Here is a 22,062-nt window from a genome sequence, read left to right on the forward strand (position 1 = left end):
GGCAATTTTTAGGCCCTCTGCAGACCGCCGGGGGGAGCCACCTGAAAAATGCTTGAGTTTCCCATAGACTTACATTGGGCTCGTTACTCGACCCGGTACCCGAGCATTTTAGTGCTCGCTCCTCACTAGTCACGAAGCCTCCACATTACACTGCCCTCTGCTGGAGGGAGACGCCTGAGGGTGAGCAGGAAAGCAGCAGCAGGGGAGCTGCAGCTCTGGAGGTGACTGGAGACGGAAACACTTAAGTCAAATATATTACATTTATTTAAATTATAAAACCACAAAAATATAAAATCTCCGTCTGCTAAAAAATATATAAATACCCAAATCTACAAAAAAAAAACACGGGGAGGGGTCCGCACTGTCAGGTGTGGGGGACAAGGCATTTTCTGGCGGTGGGGAGAGGTCAGTTCCAGGGGGTCTTCCTGCCCAGAATGCGATTGGTCACTTTCTACAAAAGAGGAAATTAATAAAATGAGTAGCAGACTCCGTCCAGCAGCACAGAGTATTTCAGAAAAGAGCACACGGATCTGAGCGATAAATTATCAAAATCGGGAGAAGCAGAAAGTAGATCAGCTCCTTCCTCTCCTGACACCCTCTGTGCTACTGAAAATATATATGCACAGACCAGGATGTGCTGCCATCTTGTAGCGGTATTACTTTATTAATCCACAGCGAGGAGGTGCTGCCATCGTGTGGGGATGTTGTAGTACTGCGGCATACTAACCTTCCGGAAGAGCTGGGCTTTCAGACGATAGGTCTCGTACTCAGATCTCCTCTTCTCTTCTTCCTTTCTCTTCCTGATTTCTGGAAGTTGCTCATAAATCCTGGAATAACCACGATAAACACAATAAATACGGGAGCGTCCTCCCCAGCACTGTCCGCAGCGCCCGTAGACACCTATGGACGCCGGGCAGTCTCCTCCATGGCTGCCCGTGGATTACTCCTTTGTGCTCACATTATGAGCTGGATCGACAATCGCTTCTACTTTCACACATTATTAACCCTCTGGAGCCGGTCACATCAGAAAAAAAAAAAGCCCGGATGTCAGTGTAACACCAGCCCACGTCTCACCTCTTGGACCTTTGGATCATCTCTTTTTTCGGGATGGTTCGGTTCTGCTGCGATAATTTGTAATCTATAATGAGGGGAAAAGTGTGAGATGGTGAGCGGTATTATAGAGCGGTGTTATAACAGGTGCGCATCATTACACAGATACAGAACCAGAGCAAGCAGGAACCAGAAGAGGTACAACAAAGATGGAGAGGATGTCAGCGGAGAGGAGGGAGAGAGGGGGGGCCCGGAGGATGAAGAGGAGGAGCGACAGAGAGGGGCCCGGAGGATGAAGAGGAGGAGCGACAGAGAGGGGCCCGGAGGATGAAGAGGAGGAGCGACAGAGAGGGGCCCGGAGGATGAAGAGGAGGAGCGTCAGAGAGGGGCCCGGAGGATGAAGAGGAGGAGCGTCAGAGAGGGGCCCGGAGGATGAAGAGGAGGAGCGTCAGAGAGGGGCCCGGAGGATGAAGAGGAGGAGCTACAGAGAGGGGCCCGGAGGATGAAGAGGAGGAGCGACAGAGAGGGGCCCGGAGGATGAAGAGGAGGAGCGACAGAGAGGGGCCCGGAGGATGAAGAGGAGGAGCGACAGAGAGGGGCCCGGAGGATGAAGAGGAGGAGCGACAGAGAGGGGCCCGGAGGATGAAGAGGAGGAGCGACAGAGAGGGGCCCGGAGGATGAAGAGGAGGAGCGACAGAGAGGGGCCCGGAGGATGAAGAGGAGGAGCGACAGAGAGGGGCCCGGAGGATGAAGAGGAGGAGCGACAGAGAGGGGCCCGGAGGATGAAGAGGAGGAGCGACAGAGAGGGGCCCGGAGGATGAAGAGGAGGAGCGACAGAGAGGGGCCCGGAGGATGAAGAGGAGGAGCTACAGAGAGGGGCCCGGAGGATGAAGAGAAGGAGCGTCAGAGAGGGGCCCGGAGGATGAAGAGGAGGAGCGTCAGAGAGGGTCCCGGAGGATGAAGAGGAGGAGCGTCAGAGAGGGGCCCGGAGGATGAAGAGGAGGAGCGACAGAGAGGGGCCCGGAGGATGAAGAGGAGGAGCTACAGAGAGGGGCCCGGAGGATGAAGAGGAGGAGCGACAGAGAGGGGCCCGGAGGATGAAGAGGAGGAGCGACAGAGAGGGGCCCGGAGGATGAAGAGGAGGAGCGACAGAGAGGGGCCCGGAGGATGAAGAGGAGGAGCTACAGAGAGGGGCCCGGAGGATGAAGAGGAGGAGCGACAGAGAGGGGCCCGGAGGATGAAGAGGAGGAGCGACAGAGAGGGGCCCGGAGGATGAAGAGGAGGAGCGACAGAGAGGGGCCCGGAGGATGAAGAGGAGGAGCGACAGAGAGGGGCCCGGAGGATGAAGAGGAGGAGCGTCAGAGAGGGGCCCGGAGGATGAAGAGGAGGAGCGTCAGAGAGGGGCCCGGAGGATGAAGAGGAGGAGCGTCAGAGAGGGGCCCGGAGGATGAAGAGGAGGAGCTACAGAGAGGGGCCCGGAGGATGAAGAGGAGGAGCGACAGAGAGGGGCCCGGAGGATGAAGAGGAGGAGCGACAGAGAGGGGCCCGGAGGATGAAGAGGAGGAGCGACAGAGAGGGGCCCGGAGGATGAAGAGGAGGAGCGACAGAGAGGGGCCCGGAGGATGAAGAGGAGGAGCGTCAGAGAGGGGCCCAGAGGATGAAGAGGAGGAGCGACAGAGAGGGGCCCGGAGGATGAAGAGGAGGAGCGACAGAGAGGGGCCCGGAGGAAGAGAAGGAGCGACAGAGGGTGGCCCGGAGGAAGAGAAGGAGCGACAGAGGGTGGCCCGGAGGAAGAGAAGGAGCGACAGAGAGGGGCCCGGAGGAAGAGAAGGAGCGACAGAGGGGGGCCCGGAGGAAGAGAAGGAGCGACAGAGGGTGGCCCGGAGGAAGAGAAGGAGCGACAGAGGGTGGCCCGGAGGAAGAGAAGGAGCGACAGAGGGTGGCCCGGAGGAAGAGAAGGAGCGACAGAGGGTGGCCCGGAGGAAGAGAAGGAGCGACAGAGGGTGGCCCGGAGGAAGAGAAGGAGCGACAGAGGGGGGCCCGGAGGAAGAGAAGGAGCGACAGAGGGGGGCCCGGAGGAAGAGAAGGAGCGACAGAGGGGGGCCCGGAGGAAGAGGAGCGACAGACTGGAGGAGGGATAGAGTGGAACCTAGAAGGAAGAGGAGGAAATGGGACAAAGTAGGACTTGGAAGGAAGAGTAGCAGGGACAGAGGAAAAAAAGGAAGTACAGAAGGGTCTTCAGGAGGAAAAGTAGGTATAGAGATGTCCGGAGGAGGAGGACGATGTAGACTGGAGGAAGCGGAAAGTGGAGGATAAAAATTAGAGTGCTGGATCCAGTCATCATTCTTGCTTGCCCTAGAACCCACGGTGGTCACCTTTGTATTGGGGGGCCGCGCTCCTACACGGCTTGTTGAAGAGCCGGTCTCTCTCATCCTGGAACACGCTCTGTAATCTGCGTTCCTCTGCGAGGAGCTGCAGCCGTTTCACCCTCTCTCCAGAGCGGAAGATAAAGTCCGGCCGGTGAGACCTCAGAGACTCCTGAGACATAACAGAGGATTACACAGGACCCAGAGGACCGCGCTCCTGAAATCACACTCGTCCGCCCTCACCTGCAGGGACACTTTGATGAAGGGCTTGTCCTGTGCTGTAGGGATGACCCTGGTGCTGTGGATCGGGCCATCTGCTCTCCCTGTGACCTGGTCCTGCTCATTCTTCTCCCGCAGGGGTTCTCTCCAGGGTTTGGTGCTGGTTACTGCTTCGTACCAGGCCAATACCGGACCCCTCCTCATCCTCGGCTCATTCTCCTTCCGAGACTCAGATTTCAGGTTTTCAGCCGGCACAAACCAGCTCAGCCCTGCGATTACAGCGAGAAGAGCCCGTTTATTACACCGATGTAGACATCAGATGGTTAATAGCCACCATAACACCGACACATGACAAGTCTATACTAGTGTGGCACAGCTGGAGAGGTCGCACACCTGGCGGGATGTACGGCGCTGCTATGGTCACTTTGCATTTTGACGCTCTTGTGTTCGTCTCCATGTTCACAGCAGTCGCTGTCGTTAGCCGCTCTCCTCCTGGAGATGGGAACGTGGTGCCCACATCTCGCGTGTTCTTCCTGGTGCCGCTCATCACAATCTCCAGCTCTCCTACAGGAACCAGAGACACGCAGTGTAAGTGGCTACATCCAAAGAGGCCACGGCAAGAGACCAGAGGTGGCCGCCCCGCCCGGACACAGAGGCACCCTACCAGCCTGGACGCCTTTGTTCAGCCTGCGGCTGCTCTTCTTCTGTCTTAGCGCTGGACTTGGTTCCCATGAACAGTTGGACAAGGCGACAGATTCAGCATCCAACATCTTAAGGAGACACAATGAGTGACATCATGAGCCCTGGACCTGTATACTACGGCGATTACCCCGGATCCCTCATACAATTCCCCTGGTAACATCTCACGTCCCTCTACCTTGGTCTGACTCCTCAGCAGCTCCTGCATCTCCGTCCTGGAGGTCCCCCGGCCCGCTGACGCGCGTTTCAATCCCCTCACTGTCTTCTCGGTGTGCTTCTTCTGCAGGCTGATGGTGCTGTACAGACGGCCGAGTCTTGATGAAGGAATAACCCTCTCGGGTCCAAAAGCGTTAATCAGTCTGATGGTGTCTATGGTGGACACAGAGGTGCTGCCGATAGTCATGGATGAGGCATCACTGCCCACCTGTGACTCTGTGCTGGTGGTGTTCACCGTACTTCTCACCTCAGACATGGGGTCCGACTGCAGGGAGCCGCTGTCAGCACGGTCCTCGTAGGATTTACCCACTGAGCCATCATCCGGCACAGGGTCCTCTCCCAGTTTCCTCCTGTACCACTGCTCCCGGGCAGCTTTCTTCGTCTCTCTCTTCTGATGGCTCTCCTCGTCTTTACATGACCTCAGTGAGCGATGTGGGGGGTTCTGCAGCAGTCTCGCCAGCCGCTCGAGACGCTCCACAAGGGACACCTCCACATCTCTGCTGGACTCGGTCGCCCGTCTTCTGTTTTCCGTGTATCGCGCCCACAAATCATCCAGGCTCTGGTGGGAGACGACGCTCTGAGTTCTGGAGAAGCTCTGGTCCGGGCTGCTGCTGGGGTAGTCGCTCCGTCCTCCGGGGGTCTGCGCGCTCTTGTGACTCAGTCCTCCGGGGGTCTGCGCGTTCTTGTGACTCAGTCCTCCGGGGGTCTGCGCGCTCTTGTGACTCAGTCCTCCGGGGGTCTGCGCGCTCTTGTGACTCAGTCCTCCGGGGGTCTGCGCGCTCTTGTGACTCAGTCCTCCGGGGGTCTGCGCGCTCTTGTGACTCAGTCCTCCGGGGGTCTGCGCACTCTCGTGACTCAGTCCTCCGGGGGTCTGCGCACTCTCGTGACTCAGTCCTCCGGGGGTCTGCGCACTCTCGTGACTCAGTCCTCCGGGGGTCTGCGCACTCTCGTGACTCAGTCCTCCGGGGGTCTGCGCACTCTCGTGACTCAGTCCTCCGGGGGTCTGCGCACTCTCGTGACTCAGTCCTCCGGGGGTCTGCGCACTCTCGTGACTCAGTCCTCCGGGGGTCTGCGCACTCTCGTGACTCAGTCCTCCGGGGGTCTGCGCGCTCTCGTGACTCAGTCCTCCGGGGGTCTGCGCGCTCTCGTGACTCAGTCCTCCGGGGGTCTGCGCGCTCTCGTGACTCAGTCCTCCGGGGGTCTGCACGCTCTTGTGACTCAGTCCTCCGGGGGTCTGCGCGCTCTCGTGACTCAGTCCTCCGGGGGTCTGCAAGCTCTTGTGACTCAGTCCTCCGGGGGTCTGCGCGCTCTCGTTACTCAGTCCTCCGGGGGTCTGCACGCTCTTGTGACTCAGTCCTCCAGGGTTCTGCGCGGGGGTCCGTCCAGCAGTGTCTGGGATAGTTTCCTTCCTAGAACGTAGAACAATATCAGACTGTTCTTGGGGATAATCCATTTCTGGCTGTAAAGGAAGGAACTGGCTATCCTCCAGGGAGGAGACTGGATACGGCTGCCACCCGCTGGGGTCCCACTTCTCTCTGGACTGAGACCTGCTAGGATGGAGTAGGCTGTAGGATGACATTTTATTTAAGTTCCCAGAATCCTGTTCTGCCGGAGATGACAGCGGTGCGGGAGCTGATGGATGCCGGGATGACAGCGCGTCGTCAGCCGGACCTAAGAGAGAAGAAAATACTGAATGAATCTCCGTCCAAGACAACATGAGATCACGTCCCGAGTCCTGGGATCCATCCACATCCTCCAATCACATCCAGAGCTGCAGCCACTGTAATTCCAGATTCCTGCTGTGTCGTGGTTACACACGGGGATCAGCCCAATTGTCGTCATTCCATGCGATTAATTCTTGACTTTTCCGGGCAGAATCTGCCGGTCAGCGCTGTCACTCTTTTCTCTGCATGGAATTTTCTGTTACATGTGAACAGGTTGGAGAAGACGCCATTCACAGAACAGAACTATGAATGCTGCTCTAGATGGGAGTGGTATGGAGCCATACTGGCATATCTGAGCGCACCTCCTGGCCGCCATGTTGTAGCTGCTGCTCACCTCGTGCCGGCTTCTGCTTCCAGTCTGCCATATTCAGGTTCTGCTCCTTACTGTAGATGCCCTCTCGGTGTCTGGGTATGCAGGGGTCAGGTAACTGTTCTGTAGCGGACCCCAAAATGTTGGGGGGAAACTTTGGGGAAATGGCGTCATTGGAGCCTATAAGAAATAAGCAAGAGGTTCAACTTTTATTATTGAGGTGAAATAGTGGGGAGGACACGGAGACTAGGGCGTGGTGACGTCGGCGCCGAGACACAGGTGCGAGGACAGGACGCGGTGAAGTTGGCGTGGACGAGGGCGGGAATGGGGACGCCGGCAGACCGAGGGCGGGGACGCCGGCGGCGCCGAGGGAGGGGACGCCGGCAGCACCGAGGGAGGGTGCTGGGACGCTGGCAGGGACGAGGGTGGGCGCGGGGACGCCGGCAGCAACGAGGGAGGGCGCGGGGACGCCGTCAGCGACGAGGGAGGGCGTGGGGACGGCCGATGTGAGGCGGGCGCGGGGACGGCCGACGCGAGGCGGGCGCGGGGACGGCCGACGCGAGGCGGGCGCGGGGACGGCCGACGCGAGGCGGGCGCGGGGACGGCCGACGCGAGGCGGGCGCGGGGACGGCCGACGCGAGGCGGGCGCGGGGACGGCCGACGCGAGGCGGGCGCGGGGACTGCCGACGCGAGGCGGGCGCGGGGACTGCCGACGCGAGGCGGGCGCGGGGACTGCCGACGCGAGGCGGGCGCGGGGACTGCCGACGCGAGGCGGGCGCGCGGAATGCCGACGCGAGGCGGGCGCGCGGAATGACGACGCGAGGCGGGCGCGCGGAATGACGACGCGAGGCGGGCGCGGGGAATGACGACGAGAGGCGGGCGCGGGGAATGACGACGAGAGGCGGGCGCGGGGAATGACGACGAGAGGCGGGCGCGGGGAATGACGACGAGAGGCGGGCGCGGGGAATGACGACGCGAGGCGGGCGCGGGGAATGACGACGCGAGGCGGGCGCGGGGAATGACGACGCGAGGCGGGCGCGGGGAATGACGACGCGAGGCGGGCGCGGGGAATGACGACGCGAGGCGGGCGCGGGGAATGACGACGCGAGGCGGGCGCGGGGAATGACGACGCGAGGCGGGCGCGGGGAATGACGACGCGAGGCGGGCGCGGGGAATGACGACGCGAGGCGGGCGCGGGGAATGACGACGCGAGGCGGGCGCGGGGAATGCCGACGCGAGGCGGGCGCGGGGAATGCCGACGCGAGGCGGGCGCGGGGAATGACGACGCGAGGCGGGCGCGGGGAATGACGACGCGAGGCGGGCGCGGGGAATGACGACGCGAGGCGGGCGCGGGGAATGCCGACGCGAGGCGGGCGCGGGGAATGACGACGCGAGGCGGGCGCGGGGAATGACGACGCGAGGCGGGCGCGGGGAATGACGACGCGAGGCGGGCGCGGGGAATGACGACGCGAGGCGGGCGCGGGGAATGCCGACGCGAGGCGGGCGCGGGGAATGCCGACGCGAGGCGGGCGCGGGGAATGCCGACGCGAGGCGGGCGCGGGGAATGCCGACGCGAGGCGGGCACAGGGATTCCAGATCCATTACTCACAACGGAGCCATTACAGAAATGCACAGAGGGCAGTTATAGGTCAGCGCATAAAACGATGAACCAGCGACAATATTGCAGTATGAGCAACACCTGCACTGCATACTAAGTAACTGAAATGACTGCAAGCAGAAGTGTAAAGCATGGGGTGTAGGAACGATGTAGGTGCAACTGCACGGTACATGACGCTACCAGACACCGGGGAGTTTCAGGTTCTTCTCAGAATCACAACAATGTAATACTAGAACAGAGGAAAGTTCTGCACGTATCCGAGATCAGCTGCGAGGTGATGGGGTGACCGAGGCCTCTGTTACCTGGGTGGGAGCTCTCGACGGTGCTGACGGGGGACATCCTGGATCCTCCCTCCATGTAGGGCACATAGAAGAGTTCTGGGCTCCCCGGGGGTCGGTACGGCAGCAGCAGAGGTTGATCTGTACCAAGGGGAACAGAGATGATCACAATGTTACCCTGTGTCTCAGCAAAGGGAAAAGATACAAGGGGGCACCCAGGCTCCGCTGCGGGGGACAATGGCCTCTACCACCAGTACTGTATACAGATTATGGAGGCCGGCTACTCGTTATAGACTCTACATTGGGACCCAGAGGCCTCGAGTCATCACTGTTTGTGTAGTGATTCTGGCCACCCCATCGTAATAAGGCAGACCCACTCCACTACATGTGATAGCACCCCGGCAGTGTGGGGTAAGACATGGCCCACCCACTATGGTGAGGACATCTACATGACACGAACAGGGAAGACAGAAGATTCACCGCTCACCAGTAGCCCTGGACAGGCAGGACAGCGGAGTACGGGACGTTGGCTTTCGTTCTGGGGTCTGGCTGACTTTTCGGATTGAGGACCTTGAGGTTTCTCTTACTGACCCCTCCACAAAGATCTCTGCTGAGAAGGTGGTCTTCTCTGGACTTTCGGTGGTTATCTGGGTAGTGGCGTCAAATAATGGCGAGCGTCTTCTGTCAGACAGGATCAGTCTTTCGGGAATGTTTTCTTTCTCCATAAATTGGACGCCGTCTTCATGAATGGCTTTATTGTCTCCCGTACAGGTTAGGTGTAAACGGCTGAGTGGCGCCGATCCAGCTGAGCGGTCCTTATGGCTCAGGTCATTCCTGGACAGGTCTGCAGAAAACGACCAAGACGTAAGTTCATTTATTTTTGGGTCATGAGGCAAACCCTCAATATCTGATGTCACCAGGGCTCTGGATACGTCGAGAACCTTCATGTCGTCCTTTGGAGAGATGGTCAAGTGGATACAAGAAAGGGCTTTCAGAGTTGGAGAAGATATTATTGGTTTGGGTTGGAACTCCTGAGAAGACGATGGACGTGACCCATCTCCTCCAGCTTCCAGCCTGCTGCACGTTATTCGATGGTTGCCGCCAACATTACTCATCGGAAGATCACGATTAATGACTAAAGAACCTTCCGGATTTACATTTCCAGAAACCATATTTTCCTTTTGAGAATACGGGAACAGACTGAACCTCTCAGCAGATGGAGCAGACGTCCATTGTGTGGACACAGCAGTGGTATTTTCTGCGGCCCAGGAACGTGCTGAAAATTCTTGTGTTGAGGATTCACCGAGCCGCCATAGAATGTGATCCACAGCAGCCGGGCGAGACGATGACGCGTCTTCATAAGGAATGCGATGGACGTTCTGTGATGGCGACGGACAAGGATGGAGCTCTGAGCCTCGGGAGGTTGGTGACTTATCAAGGACAGAGAGAAGCAGTGGAGACCCGCCATCCAGAGAAGAGGACAGAGGTGGGGAGCGTTTCCGGGAGGAGAATGTGATAGAAGATATTGGTTTTGTGGCCTCTTCGGTTGATGTCACCTGAGGCACGTCATGTTTCTCTGGCTCGAGGACATTTCTTCTTGATGCTTTTTCACTTTGATGCTCGGATATTGGATCTTGGTGAGATGTTGGCGGAGGCTGATCAGCCTCCATAGAGGACACATCCTTGGTCATTGCCCCATAAGTTACATTGGGTTGAGCCTCAGAAGTTATACTTTTCATGTTGTCCGCGAGGTGATCAGCGCTGGTGATGGGTAGCAGGAATGGTGACGGTGTCAGTCGTAAGCTGAAAGCTCCCGTGTCCCCTGAAGACGCCGGCTTGTCGGGGTGGGAATAATCCTATAATGACAGAGCAATGAGAGGTCTGTAGATGTGAGGAATCAGCCGGAGAGACCCCCAAACCCAAAAACACATCCCTGCGCAGCTCTGGGATCCTCGCGGGGGATTTGCATTGCCGGTTCTGACAGTGAAGGGTTAACACCAGCTATTTAAGGCGCTGAGTGGTGAGATCTCGCTGGATATGGCCGCCTACGCTGCCTTTCTTTGCCTTCCATTGTGCGAGGACAGAATCCCGTGTTCTGAGCTTTTACCGTGGTTATAAATATCTATAGGGCTAAAAAAAAAATCATTTTCTACAAGGACAAAATAATCCGAGAAAACGGAGACAAAAGAGACAACGGTGAATGAAGCTGGAAGTGGAGCTTCCGGGGCTCAGGGTCATGGCCGGTGCGACGCCGCACCACGAGTGGCCTTTACTAACTGCGGCTTCTAGAAATCCCCCCCCAGATCCCTCGACGTACGGAGAGACCCTCCGAAAACACGTCACACGGAGAATCTCAGGGCCACACACAATACAGAACACCAGGCAATGGCGGCATCACATGGAGGACACTACCGGAGCGGAGCGAAGCGCTGCCGCCCGCTGGTATCAGCCAGGAGTCTGCTGAGCGCACTTGTTCCTGGGAGATGGTTAATCTTGGGTTGGCAGCACACAGGTTGTCAGACCATGCTGAGACTTGTAGTTCCCACCAGATCACACACTACAGACACAGCACACAGGAATCACACCCCGTGCAGACGGCGGCATCGTACAGGGCTCATAGATAAACCTGGTATTGTATAACGAGCTCTGCCTGCAGTCAGTGACCTAATAAATTGCAGCTTGCCCAATCCTCCGTCACATGAAGGCGTTTTACCTGCACCGGTACATTGTAACGAATCCTCAGGGGATCGATACCGGCCGGAGGACTGCCCTGGATGATACATTGTGATGAACTCTCACCTGAGATCTATACAGGGGGTCACACTCTGGATGTGAACGTCCCTGTTCACTGGCAGTAAGCAGGGATCATAAACACGGTGATGAACAGAAACACAAAGTCTGGGAGAAAGTTGCAGAACTTTCCTTTATAATGGGCAGATGGACGTGCCAAGACCCCTGAACCAGTAGGTGTCCCCCTAGTGGTCAGATCAGGTAATTTTCAGCTGGTCACCCCTTCCCGGCACAGTCCGGTTCAGGCAATCGTGCCATCATGCAGAGAAGCACGGTACATGGCACAATGTGAACTTACCTGCGATCCTCCCCGGCAGCTGCGGCACAACAAGCACAAACGTTACTGGAGGAGCGGATAACTGCGTCCTGCCCCCCTCCAGCCCTTGATGCTATATCACACTGGTCTCCCCGATATCCCGCCCCCTTATACGGTGGCTGGTTGTTGTCCTACATGGGTGGTCACCTTCTCAGCGTGCGCGGCTCTGCCCAGCAGTTCTCTCTTGATTTCCTCGATCCGTCTTCTGTCCTCCTCGCTCAGCTCGGTGTCCGGCATCGTGGACTGACTCGTCAGCTTCAGCTTCACCGACCCTGACAAGAAAGAGCAGAAGAACGTTCAGTGAGAGGTTGGGAGTCTGGACCGGAGGCCCTATAATACCCGGCGGAGGGACAGCCCCGCTCCACTGATGGCCGTGCCGTACTTACGTGGTCCAGGACCAGCCTCACCTCGTGCCTTCCTTTCCTCCTCGTCTGCTCTCTGTACGGCTCGCGACGTGTTACTCCAAGGTGCATCGCTCTTCAGGAGGCTCGTAACCCGCGCAGCCAGGGAGTCTCCGCTACTTTCATCGCTTTCCGCTTCCCTCCCCGTAAGGTAACCCGTACCGGTTACAGCCAAGGCGTTCCTCAGGACTCCCACGGAGCTCGAAACATTGCTTAGAAGTTGTTCACTGCGCTGAACCCTGTCCATCCTTCCATTAGATGACATCGCCTTACTTGCGGTGGCTTTACTGCAGCCTTCTGGCTCTGACCTTCCCCACTGTCGCTGTAGATTGAAGGGCGCAGGGTGGGCGCTTCTGCTGCCTACAAGTTCCCCTAAGTAAGAGCTGTCCCCACTATGGAGAGAGTCGTTCTTCCAAGTCACCGATGAATCCTTGAAGTGGTCTCCTGTAGAGCCGCTATTAAATGAGGAATCCCAGGACATGTCCTTCACCTGGAGATCCAGAGGGCTCGCTGAAAGGCTATTCAGAGACGCCTCTAGATTGAGACATCTTGGATCCTTGGTGTATGGATCCCCAACTGGAGACGCCCGGTGTGAAGTAGACATCGTTCTATTAACACCAACATCTGCTTCGGCCAAGAGTTTCTGGATCTCCTTGAGGGTGTTGGACCCTACAAATGAGTCATTGACAGGATTCATGGTGGGAAGATTCATGTGGGAACCTTGTAAGGATGTGACCTGTTCATTATCCCGTGTGGCGGTGTCGTCGATGCCACCAGACTTAAACTGCTTGATCAGCTGCTTTACCTGCATGGACCCCACACTGTCATCGATGAGGACATTTTGGGCAGCCGTACTGCTCCATGTAAGATCATGAATGGGCTGGGCATCCTGAGCCATCTCCACACAGGGAGAGAGCACCACCAAATCCTGGCCAACACCCCGCGCCATCATGTCATCCTGGCTGATCGGTCTGTCGTTACCAGATCCAGAGCCGAACGGAGGAGACGTGTCAGTGGGTAATGGAGACTCCGGCCCAACTTCTGATCCCATAGGGATAGACACGCTGGTGGTGGATGTGGAGGAATACAGGCTGGACTGGGAGACATTCACAGCGCTCTGAGAGCCCCCTGACCAAGAAGAAAGAAGGAAATCAATGCAGGGAGTGACTGGAAGTGAAGAGGGGCACTATTACTAAGAATACACGAGGAGGCTGTAAGGGGCACTACTTCTAGGGATACACGAGGAGGCTGTACGGGGCACTACTACTAGTGATACATGAGGAGGCTGCATGGGGCACAACTACTAGTGATACACGAGGAGGCTGCAAGGGGCACTACTACTAGTGATACACGAGGAGGCTGCACGGGGCACTACTACTAGTGATACACGAGGAGGCTGCACGGGGCACTACTATTGATACACGAGGAGGCTGTACGGGGCACTACTACTAGTGATACACGAGGAGGCTGCACGGGGCACTACTACTAGTGATACACGAGGAGGCTGCACGGGGCACTACTACTAGTGATACACGAGGAGGCTGCATGGGGCACTACTACTAGCGATACATGAGGAGGCTGCACGGGGCACTACTACTAGTGATACACGAGGAGGCTGCACGGGGCACTACTACTAGTGATACACGAGGAGGCTGCATGGGGCACTACTACTAGCGATACATGAGGAGGCTGCACGGGGCACTACTTCTAGGGATACACGAGGAGGCTGCATGGGGCACTACTACTAGCGATACATGAGGAGGCTGCACGGGGCACTACTACTAGTGATACACGAGGAGGCTGCACGGGGCACTACTACTAGTGATACACGAGGAGGCTGCATGGGGCACTACTACTAGAGATACATGAGGAGGCTGCACGGGGCACTACTACTAGTGATACATGAGGAGGCTGCACGGGGCACAACTACTAGTGATACACGAGGAGGCTGTACGGGGCACTACTACTAGTGATACACGAGGAGGCTGCACGGGGCACTACTACTAGTGATACACGAGGAGGCTGCACGGGGCGCTACTACTAGTGATACACGAGGAGGCTGCACGGGGCACTACTACTAGTGATACACGAGGAGGCTGCACGGGGCATTACTACTAGTGATACACGAGGAGGCTGCACGGGGCACTACTACTAGTGATACATGAGGAGGCTGCACGGGGCACTACTACTAGTGATACATGAGGAGGCTGCACGGGGCACTACTACTAGTGATACATGAGGAGGCTGCATGGGGCACTACTACTAGTGATACACGAGGAGGCTGCACGGGGCACTACTACTAGTGATACACGAGGAGGCTGCACGGGGCACTACTACTAGTGATACACGAGGAGGCTGCACGGGGCACTACAACTAGTGATACACGAGGAGGCTGCAAGGGGCACTACTACTAGTGATACACGAGGAGGCTGCACGGGGCACTACTACTAGTGATACACGAGGAGGCTGCACGGGGCACTACTTCTATTGATACACGAGGAGGCTGTACGGGGCACTACTACTAGTGATACACGAGGAGGCTGCACGGGGCATTACTACTAGTGATACACGAGGAGGCTGCACGGGGCACTTCCACTAGTGATACACGAGGAGGCTGCACGGGGTACTACTTCTAGGGATACACGAGGAGGCTGTACGGGGCACTACTTCTAGGGATACACGAGGAGGCTGCACGGGGCACTTCCACTAGTGATACACGAGGAGGCTGCACGGGGCGCTACTACTAGTGATACATGAGGAGGCTGCACGGGGCACTACTACTAGTGATACACGAGGAGGCTGCACGGGGCACTACTACTAGTGATACACGAGGAGGCTGCACGGGGCACTTCCACTAGTGATACACGAGGAGGCTGCACGGGGCACTTCCACTAGTGATACACGAGGAGGCTGCACGGGGCGCTACTACTAGTGATACATGAGGAGGCTGCACGGGGCACTACTACTAGTGATACACGAGGAGGCTGCACGGGGCACTACTACTAGTGATACACGAGGAAGCTGTACGGGGTACTTCCACTAGTGATACACGAGGAGGCTGCACGGGGCACTACTACTAGTGATACACGAGGAGGCTGCACGGGGCACTACTACTAGTGATACACGAGGAGGCTGCACGGGGCACTACTACTAGTGATACACGAGGAGGCTGCACGGGGCACTACTACTAGTGATACATGAGGAGGCTGCACGGGGCGCTACTACTAGTGATACACGAGGAAGCTGTAAGGGGCACTTCCACTAGTGATACATGAGGAGGCTGCACGGGGCACTACTACTAGTGATACACGAGGAGGCTGCACGGGGCACTACTACTAGTGATACATGAGGAGGCAGCACGGGGCACTACTACTAGTGATACATGAGGAGGCTGCACGGGGCACTACTACTAGTGATACATGAGGAGACTGCACGGGGCACTACTACTAGTGATACACGAGGAAGCTGCACGGGGCACTACTACTAGTGATACACGAGGAAGCTGCACGGGGCACTACTACTAGTGATATATGAGGAGGCTGCACGGGGCGCTACTACTAGTGATACACGAGGAAGCTGTACGGGGCACTTCCACTAGTGATACACGAGGAGGCTGCACGGGGCACTTCCACTAGTGATACACGAGGAGGCTGCACGGGGCACTACTACTAGTGATACACGAGGAGGCAGCACGGGGCACTACTACTAGTGATACACGAGGAGGCAGCACGGGGCGCTACTACTAGTGATACACGAGGAAGCTGCACGGGGCACTTCCACTAGTGATACACGAGGAAGCTGAACGGGGCGCTACTACTAGTGATACACGAGGAGGCTGCACGGGGCACTACTACTAGTGATACATGAGGAGGCTGCACGGGGCACTACTACTAGTGATACACGAGGAAGCTGTACGGGGCACTTCCACTAGTGATACACGAGGAGGCTGCACGGGGCACTACTACTAGTGATACATGAGGAGGCTGCACGGGGCACTACTACTAGTGATACAGTACAGACCAAAAGTTTGGACACACCTTCTCATTTAAAGATTTTTCTGTATTTTCATGACTATGAAAATTGTACATTCACACTGAAGGCATCAAAACTATGAATTACCACATGTGGAATTATATACTTAACAAAAAAGTGTGAAAGAACTGAAAATATGTCTTATATCCTAGGTTCTTCATAGTAGCCACCTTTTGCTTTGATGACTGCTTTGCACACTCTTGGCATTCTCTTGATGAGCTTCAAGAGGTAGTCACCGGAAATGGTTTTCACTACACAGGTGTGCCCTGTCAGGTTTAATAAGTGGGATTTCTTGCCTTATAAATGGGGTTGGGACCATCAGTTGTGTTGTGCAGAAGTCAGATGGATACTCAGCTGATAGTCCTACTGAATAGACTGTTAGAATTTGTATTATGGCAAGAAAAAAGCAGCTAAGTAAAGAAAAACGAGTGGCCATCATTACTTTAAGAAATGAAGGTCAGTCAGTCCGAAAAATTGGGAAAACTTTGAAAGTGTCCCCAAGTGAAGTTGCAAAAACCATTAAGCGCTACAAAGAAACTGGCTCACATGAGGACTGCCCCAGGAAAGGAAGACCAAGAGTCACCTCTGCTTCTGAGGATAAGTTTATCCGAGTCACCAGCCTCAGAAATCGCAGGTGAACAGCAGCTCAGATTAGAGACCAGGTCAATGCCACACAGAGTTCTAGCAGCAGACACATCTCTACAACAACTGTTAAGAGGAGACTTTGTGCAGCAGGCCTTCATGGTAAAATAGCTGCTAGGAAACCACTGCTAAGGACAGGCAACAAGCAGAAGAGACTTGTTTTGGCTAAAGAACACAAGGAATGGACATTAGACCAGTGGAAATCTGTGCTTTGGTCTGATGAGTCCAAATTTGAGATCTTTGGTTCCAACCACCGTGTCTTTGTGCGACGCAGAAAAGGTGAACGGATGGACTCTACATGCCTGGATCCCACCGTGAAGCATGGAGAAGCAGGTGTGATGGTGTGGGGGGGCTTTGCTGGTGACACTGTTGAGGATTTATTCAAAACTGAAGGCATACTGAACCAGCATGGCTACCACAGCATCTTGCAGCGGCATGCTATTCCATCCGGTTTGCATTTAGTTGGACCATCATTTATTTTTCACGAGGACAATGACCCCAAACATCTCCAGGCTGTGTAAGGGCTATTTGACCAAGAAGGAGAGTGATGGGGGGCTACGCCAGATGGTTTGGGGTGAGCTGGACCGCAGAGTGAAGGCAAAAGGGCCAACAAGTGCTAAGCATCTCTGGGAACTCCTTCAAGATTGTTGGAAGACCATTTCCGGTGACTACCTCTTGAAGCTCATCAAGAGAATGCCAAGAGTGTGCAAAGCAGTCATCAAAGCAAAAGGTGGCTACTGTGAAGAACCTAGAATATAAGACATATTTTCAGTTGTTTCACACTTTTTTGTTAAGTATATAATTCCACATGTGGTAATTCATAGTTTTGATGTGCGAGTATGTTTTGTTAACCCTTTCGCCGAGTATGCTCGGGTGAGCTCCGAGTAGTTACAGCTGCTCGGTGATATGGTTGAATCGCTCCCATGTGCATGATTTGTGACTGTTTGACAGCTTTATTACATGTGAGGAATGTGTAAGAAATAGACATCACATGTAATAAAGCTGTCAAACAGTTGCAAACCATGCACATGGGAGCGATTCAAACGCATCATCGAGCAGCTGGAACTACTCGGAGCTCGGCCCGAGCATACTCGGAGAAAGGAATAATAGAACATACTCGCTCAACACTACTAGTGATACACGAGACGACAGTATGGTGCGCGATAACTATATCTCCCACAGTGCAGTATACAGGGTACAGACACTAAACAGAAGGGGGCACTGTGAGCAGACTCTCCGCCCTCGGACACTTACCTTCAGACAGCCTCATACTTTGGCTCGGTGTTGCGGTGGATCCTTTGATTGTTCTCAGATCTGTTGGGGAGAACTCTGGTTCCAGAATGGGGCCCTTTGGAACAAAAGGTGTGAGGATCGTGGTGGGGGACTGATCAATCCCGAGGTTCCTGAGATAAGTCTGAAAGACAAGATCATCCTGTTTACTATAAGCAGCAGCTCCACCAAGGCCTGAAGTAAAAAAACTATCACAGTGACTGGACAAGCAGAATAGTGAGTGCAGCTCTGGAGGATAATACAGGAGGTAACTCAGTAATGTAATGTATATTCCCAGTGACTGCACCAGCAGAATAGTGAGTGCAGCTCTGGAGTATAATACAGGATGTAACTCATGATCAGTAATGTAATGTATGTACACAGTGACTACACCAGCAGAATAGTGAGTGCAGCTCTGGAGTATAATACAGGATGTAACTCAGGACCAGTAATGTAATGTATGTACACAGTGACTACACCAGCAGAATAGTGAGTGCAGCTCTGGAGTATAATACAGGAGGTAACTCAGGATCAGTAATGTAATGTATGTACACAGTGACTGCACCAGTAGAATAGTGAGTGCAGCTCTGGGGTATAATACAGGAGGTAACTCAGGATCAGTAATGTAATGTATGTACACAGTGACTGCACCAGCAGAATAGTGAGTGCAGCTCTGGAGTATAATACAGGAGGTAACTCCGGATCAGTAATGTAATGTATGTACACAGTGACTGCACCAGTAGAATAGTGAGTGCAGCTCTGGGGTATAATACAGGAGGTAACTCAGGATCAGTAATGTAATGTATGTACACAGTGACTGCACCAGCAGAATAGTGAGTGCAGCTCTGGAGAATAATACAGGATGTAACTCAGGATCAGTAATGTAATGTATGTACACAGTGACTGCACCAGCAGAATAGTGAGTGCAGCTCTGGAGAATAATACAGGATGTAACTCAGGATCAGTAATGTAATGTATGTACACAGTGACTGCACCAGTAGAATAGTGAGTGCAGCTCTGGAGTATAATACAGGATGTAACCCAGGATCAGTAATGTAATGTATGTACACAGTGACTGCACCAGCAGAATAGTGAGTGCAGCTCTGGGGTATAATACAGGAGGTAACTCAGGATCAGTAATGTAATGTATGTACACAGTGACTGCACCAGCAGAATAGTGAGTGCAGCTCTGTAGTATAATACAGGATGTAACTCAGGATCAGTAATGTAATGTATGGACACAGTGACTGCACCAGCAGAATAGTGAGTGCAGCTCTGGAGTATAATGCAGGAGGTAACTCAGGATCAGTAATGTAATGTATGTACATGGTGACTGCACCAGCAGAATAGTGAGTGCAGCTCTGGGATATAATACAGGAGGTAACTCTGGATCAGTAATGTAATGTATGTACACAGTGACTGCACCAGCAGAATAGTGAGTGCAGCTCTGGAGAATAATACAGGATGTAACTCAGGATCAGTAATGTAATGTATGTGCACAGTGACTGCACCAGCAGAATAATGAGTGCAGCTCTGGAGTATAATACAGGATGTAACTCAGGATCAGTAATGTAATGTATGTACACAGTGACTGCACCAGCAGAATAGTGAGTGCAGCTCTGGAGTATAATACAGGATGTAACTCAGGATCAGTAATGTAATGTATGTACACAGTGACTGCACCAGCAGAATAGTGAGTGCAGCTCTGGAGTATAATACAGGATGTAACTCAGGATCAGTAATGTAATGTATGTACACAGTGACAGCACCAGCAGAATAGTGAGTGCAGCTCTGGAGTATAATACAGGATGTAACTCAGGATCAGTAATGTAATGTATGTACACAGTGACTGCACCAGCAGAATAGTGAGTGCAGCTCTGGAGTATAATACAGGATGTAACTCAGGATCAGTAATGTAATGTATGTACACAGTGACTGCAGCAGCAGAATAGTGAGCGCAGCTCTGGAGTATAATACAGGATGTAACTCAGGATCAGTAATGTAATGTATGTACACAGTGACTGCACCAGCAGAATAGTGAGTGCAGCTCTGGAGTATAATACAGGATGTAACTCAGGATCAGTAATGTAATGTATGTACACAGTGACTGCACCAGCAGAATAGTGAGTGCAGCTCTGGGGTATAATACAGGATGTAACTCAGGATCAGTAATGTAATGTATGTACACAGTGACTGCACCAGCAGAATAGTGAGTGCAGCTCTGGAGTATAATACAGGATGTAACTCAGGATCAGTAATGTAATGTATGTACACAGTGACTGCACCAGCAGAATAGTGACTGCAGCTCTGGAGTATAATACAGGAGGTAACTCAGGATCAGTAATATAATGTATGTACACAGTGACAGCACCAGCAGAATAGTGAGTGCAGCTCTGGAGTATAATACAGGATGTAACTCAGGATCAGTAATGTAGTGTATGTACACAGTGACTGCACCAGCAGAATAGTGAGTGCAGCTCTGGAGTATAATACAGGATGTAACTCAGGATCAGTAATGTAATGTATGTACACAGTGACTGCACCAGCAGAATAGTGAGTGCAGCTCTGGAGTATAATACAGGAGGTAACTCAGGATCAGTAATGTAATGTATGTACACAGTGACTGCACCAGCAGAATAGTGAGTGCAGCTATGGAGTATAATACAGGATGTAACTCAGGATCAGTAATGTAATGTATGTACACAGTGACTACACCAGCAGAATAGTGAGTGCAGCTCTGGAGTATAATACAGGATGTAACTCGGGATCAGTAATGTAATGTATGTACACAGTGACTGCACCAGCAGAATAGTGAGTGCAGCTCTGGAGTATAATACAGGATGTAACTCAGGATCAGTAATGTAATGTATGTACACAGTGACTGCACCAGCAGAATAGTGAGTGCAGCTCTGGAGTATAATACAGGGTGTAACTCAGGATCAGTAATGTAATGTATGTACACAGTGACTGCACCAGCAGAATAGTGAGTGCAGCTCTGGAGTATAATACAGGATGTAACTCAGGATCAGTAATGTAATGTATGTACACAGTGACTGCACCAGCAGAATAGTGAGTGCAGCTCTGGAGTATAATACAGGAGGTAACTCAGGATCAGTAATGTAATGTATGTACACAGTGACTCCACCAGCAGAATAGTGAGTGCAGCTCTGGAGTATAATACAGGATGTAACTCAGGATCAGTAATGTAATGTATGTACACAGTGACTGCACCAGCAGAATAGTGAGTGCAGCTCTGGAGTATAATACAGGATGTAACTCAGGATCAGTAATGTAATGTATGTACACAGTGACTGCACCAGCAGAATAGTGAGTGCAGCTCTGGAGTATAATACAGGAGGTAACTCAGGATCAGTAATGTAATGTATGGACACAGTGACTGCACCAGCAGAATAGTGAGTGCAGCTCTGGAGTATAATACAGGATGTAACTCAGGATCAGTAATGTAATGTATGTACACAGTGACTGCAGCAGCAGAATAGTGAGTGCAGCTCTGGAGTATAATACAGGAGGTAACTCAGGATCAGTAATGTAATGTATGTACACAGTGACTCCACCAGCAGAATAGTGAGTGCAGCTCTGGAGTATAATACAGGATGTAACTCAGGATCAGTAATGTAATGTATGTACACAGTGACTGCAGCAGCAGAATAGTGAGTGCAGCTCTGGAGTATAATACAGGAGGTAACTCAGGATCAGTAATGTAATGTATGTACACAGTGACTGCACCAGCAGAATAGTGAGTGCAGCTCTGGAGTATAATACAGGAGGTAACTCAGGATCAGTAATGTAATGTATGTACACAGTGACTGCACCAGCAGAATAGTGAGTGCAGCTCTGAATTATAATACAGGATGTAACTCAGGATCAGTAATGTAATGTATGTACACAGTGACTGCACCAGCAGAATAGTGAGTGCAGCTCTGGAGTATAATACAGGAGGTAACTCAGGATCAGTAATGTAATGTATGTACACAGTGACTGCACCAGCAGAATAGTGAGTGCAGCTCTGGAGTATAATACAGGATGTAACTCAGGATCAGTAATGTAATGTATATACACAGTGATTGCACCAGCAGAATAGTGAGTGCAGCTCTGGGGTATAATACAGGAT

The 22,062-nt window shown here is 53.5% G+C and overlaps 1 protein-coding gene across 2 annotated transcripts in view; it reads right to left on the minus strand.

Annotated features, from left to right (window-relative positions):
* Positions 1–246: 246 nt before the first annotated feature.
* The window catches only part of ALMS1 (ALMS1 centrosome and basal body associated protein), a 90,243-nt gene continuing 68,427 nt past the window's right edge, over positions 247–22,062 (minus strand). For both annotated transcript variants that reach the window (XM_073649878.1, XM_073649869.1), the window contains exons 5-18: positions 17,916–18,075; positions 11,994–13,115; positions 11,734–11,858; positions 8,968–10,336; positions 8,505–8,621; positions 6,609–6,764; positions 4,513–6,221; positions 4,300–4,405; positions 4,029–4,199; positions 3,660–3,904; positions 3,426–3,588; positions 1,075–1,138; positions 728–827; positions 247–451 (exon numbers count right to left, since the gene is read on the minus strand). In XM_073649878.1, coding sequence (XP_073505979.1) covers positions 407–451; positions 728–827; positions 1,075–1,138; positions 3,426–3,588; positions 3,660–3,904; positions 4,029–4,199; positions 4,300–4,405; positions 4,513–6,221; positions 6,609–6,764; positions 8,505–8,621; positions 8,968–10,336; positions 11,734–11,858; positions 11,994–13,115; positions 17,916–18,075 — 5,652 coding nt within the window. In that variant the 3' untranslated portion in view covers positions 247–406. The remainder of the gene's footprint in view (positions 452–727; positions 828–1,074; positions 1,139–3,425; positions 3,589–3,659; positions 3,905–4,028; positions 4,200–4,299; positions 4,406–4,512; positions 6,222–6,608; positions 6,765–8,504; positions 8,622–8,967; positions 10,337–11,733; positions 11,859–11,993; positions 13,116–17,915; positions 18,076–22,062) is intronic.

Source organism: Phyllobates terribilis, unplaced genomic scaffold (genome assembly GCF_046119375.1).
Source record: "Phyllobates terribilis strain yellow unplaced genomic scaffold, ASM4611937v1 Scaffold_1__5_contigs__length_1240528914, whole genome shotgun sequence".
NCBI lineage: Eukaryota > Metazoa > Chordata > Amphibia > Anura > Dendrobatidae > Phyllobates > Phyllobates terribilis.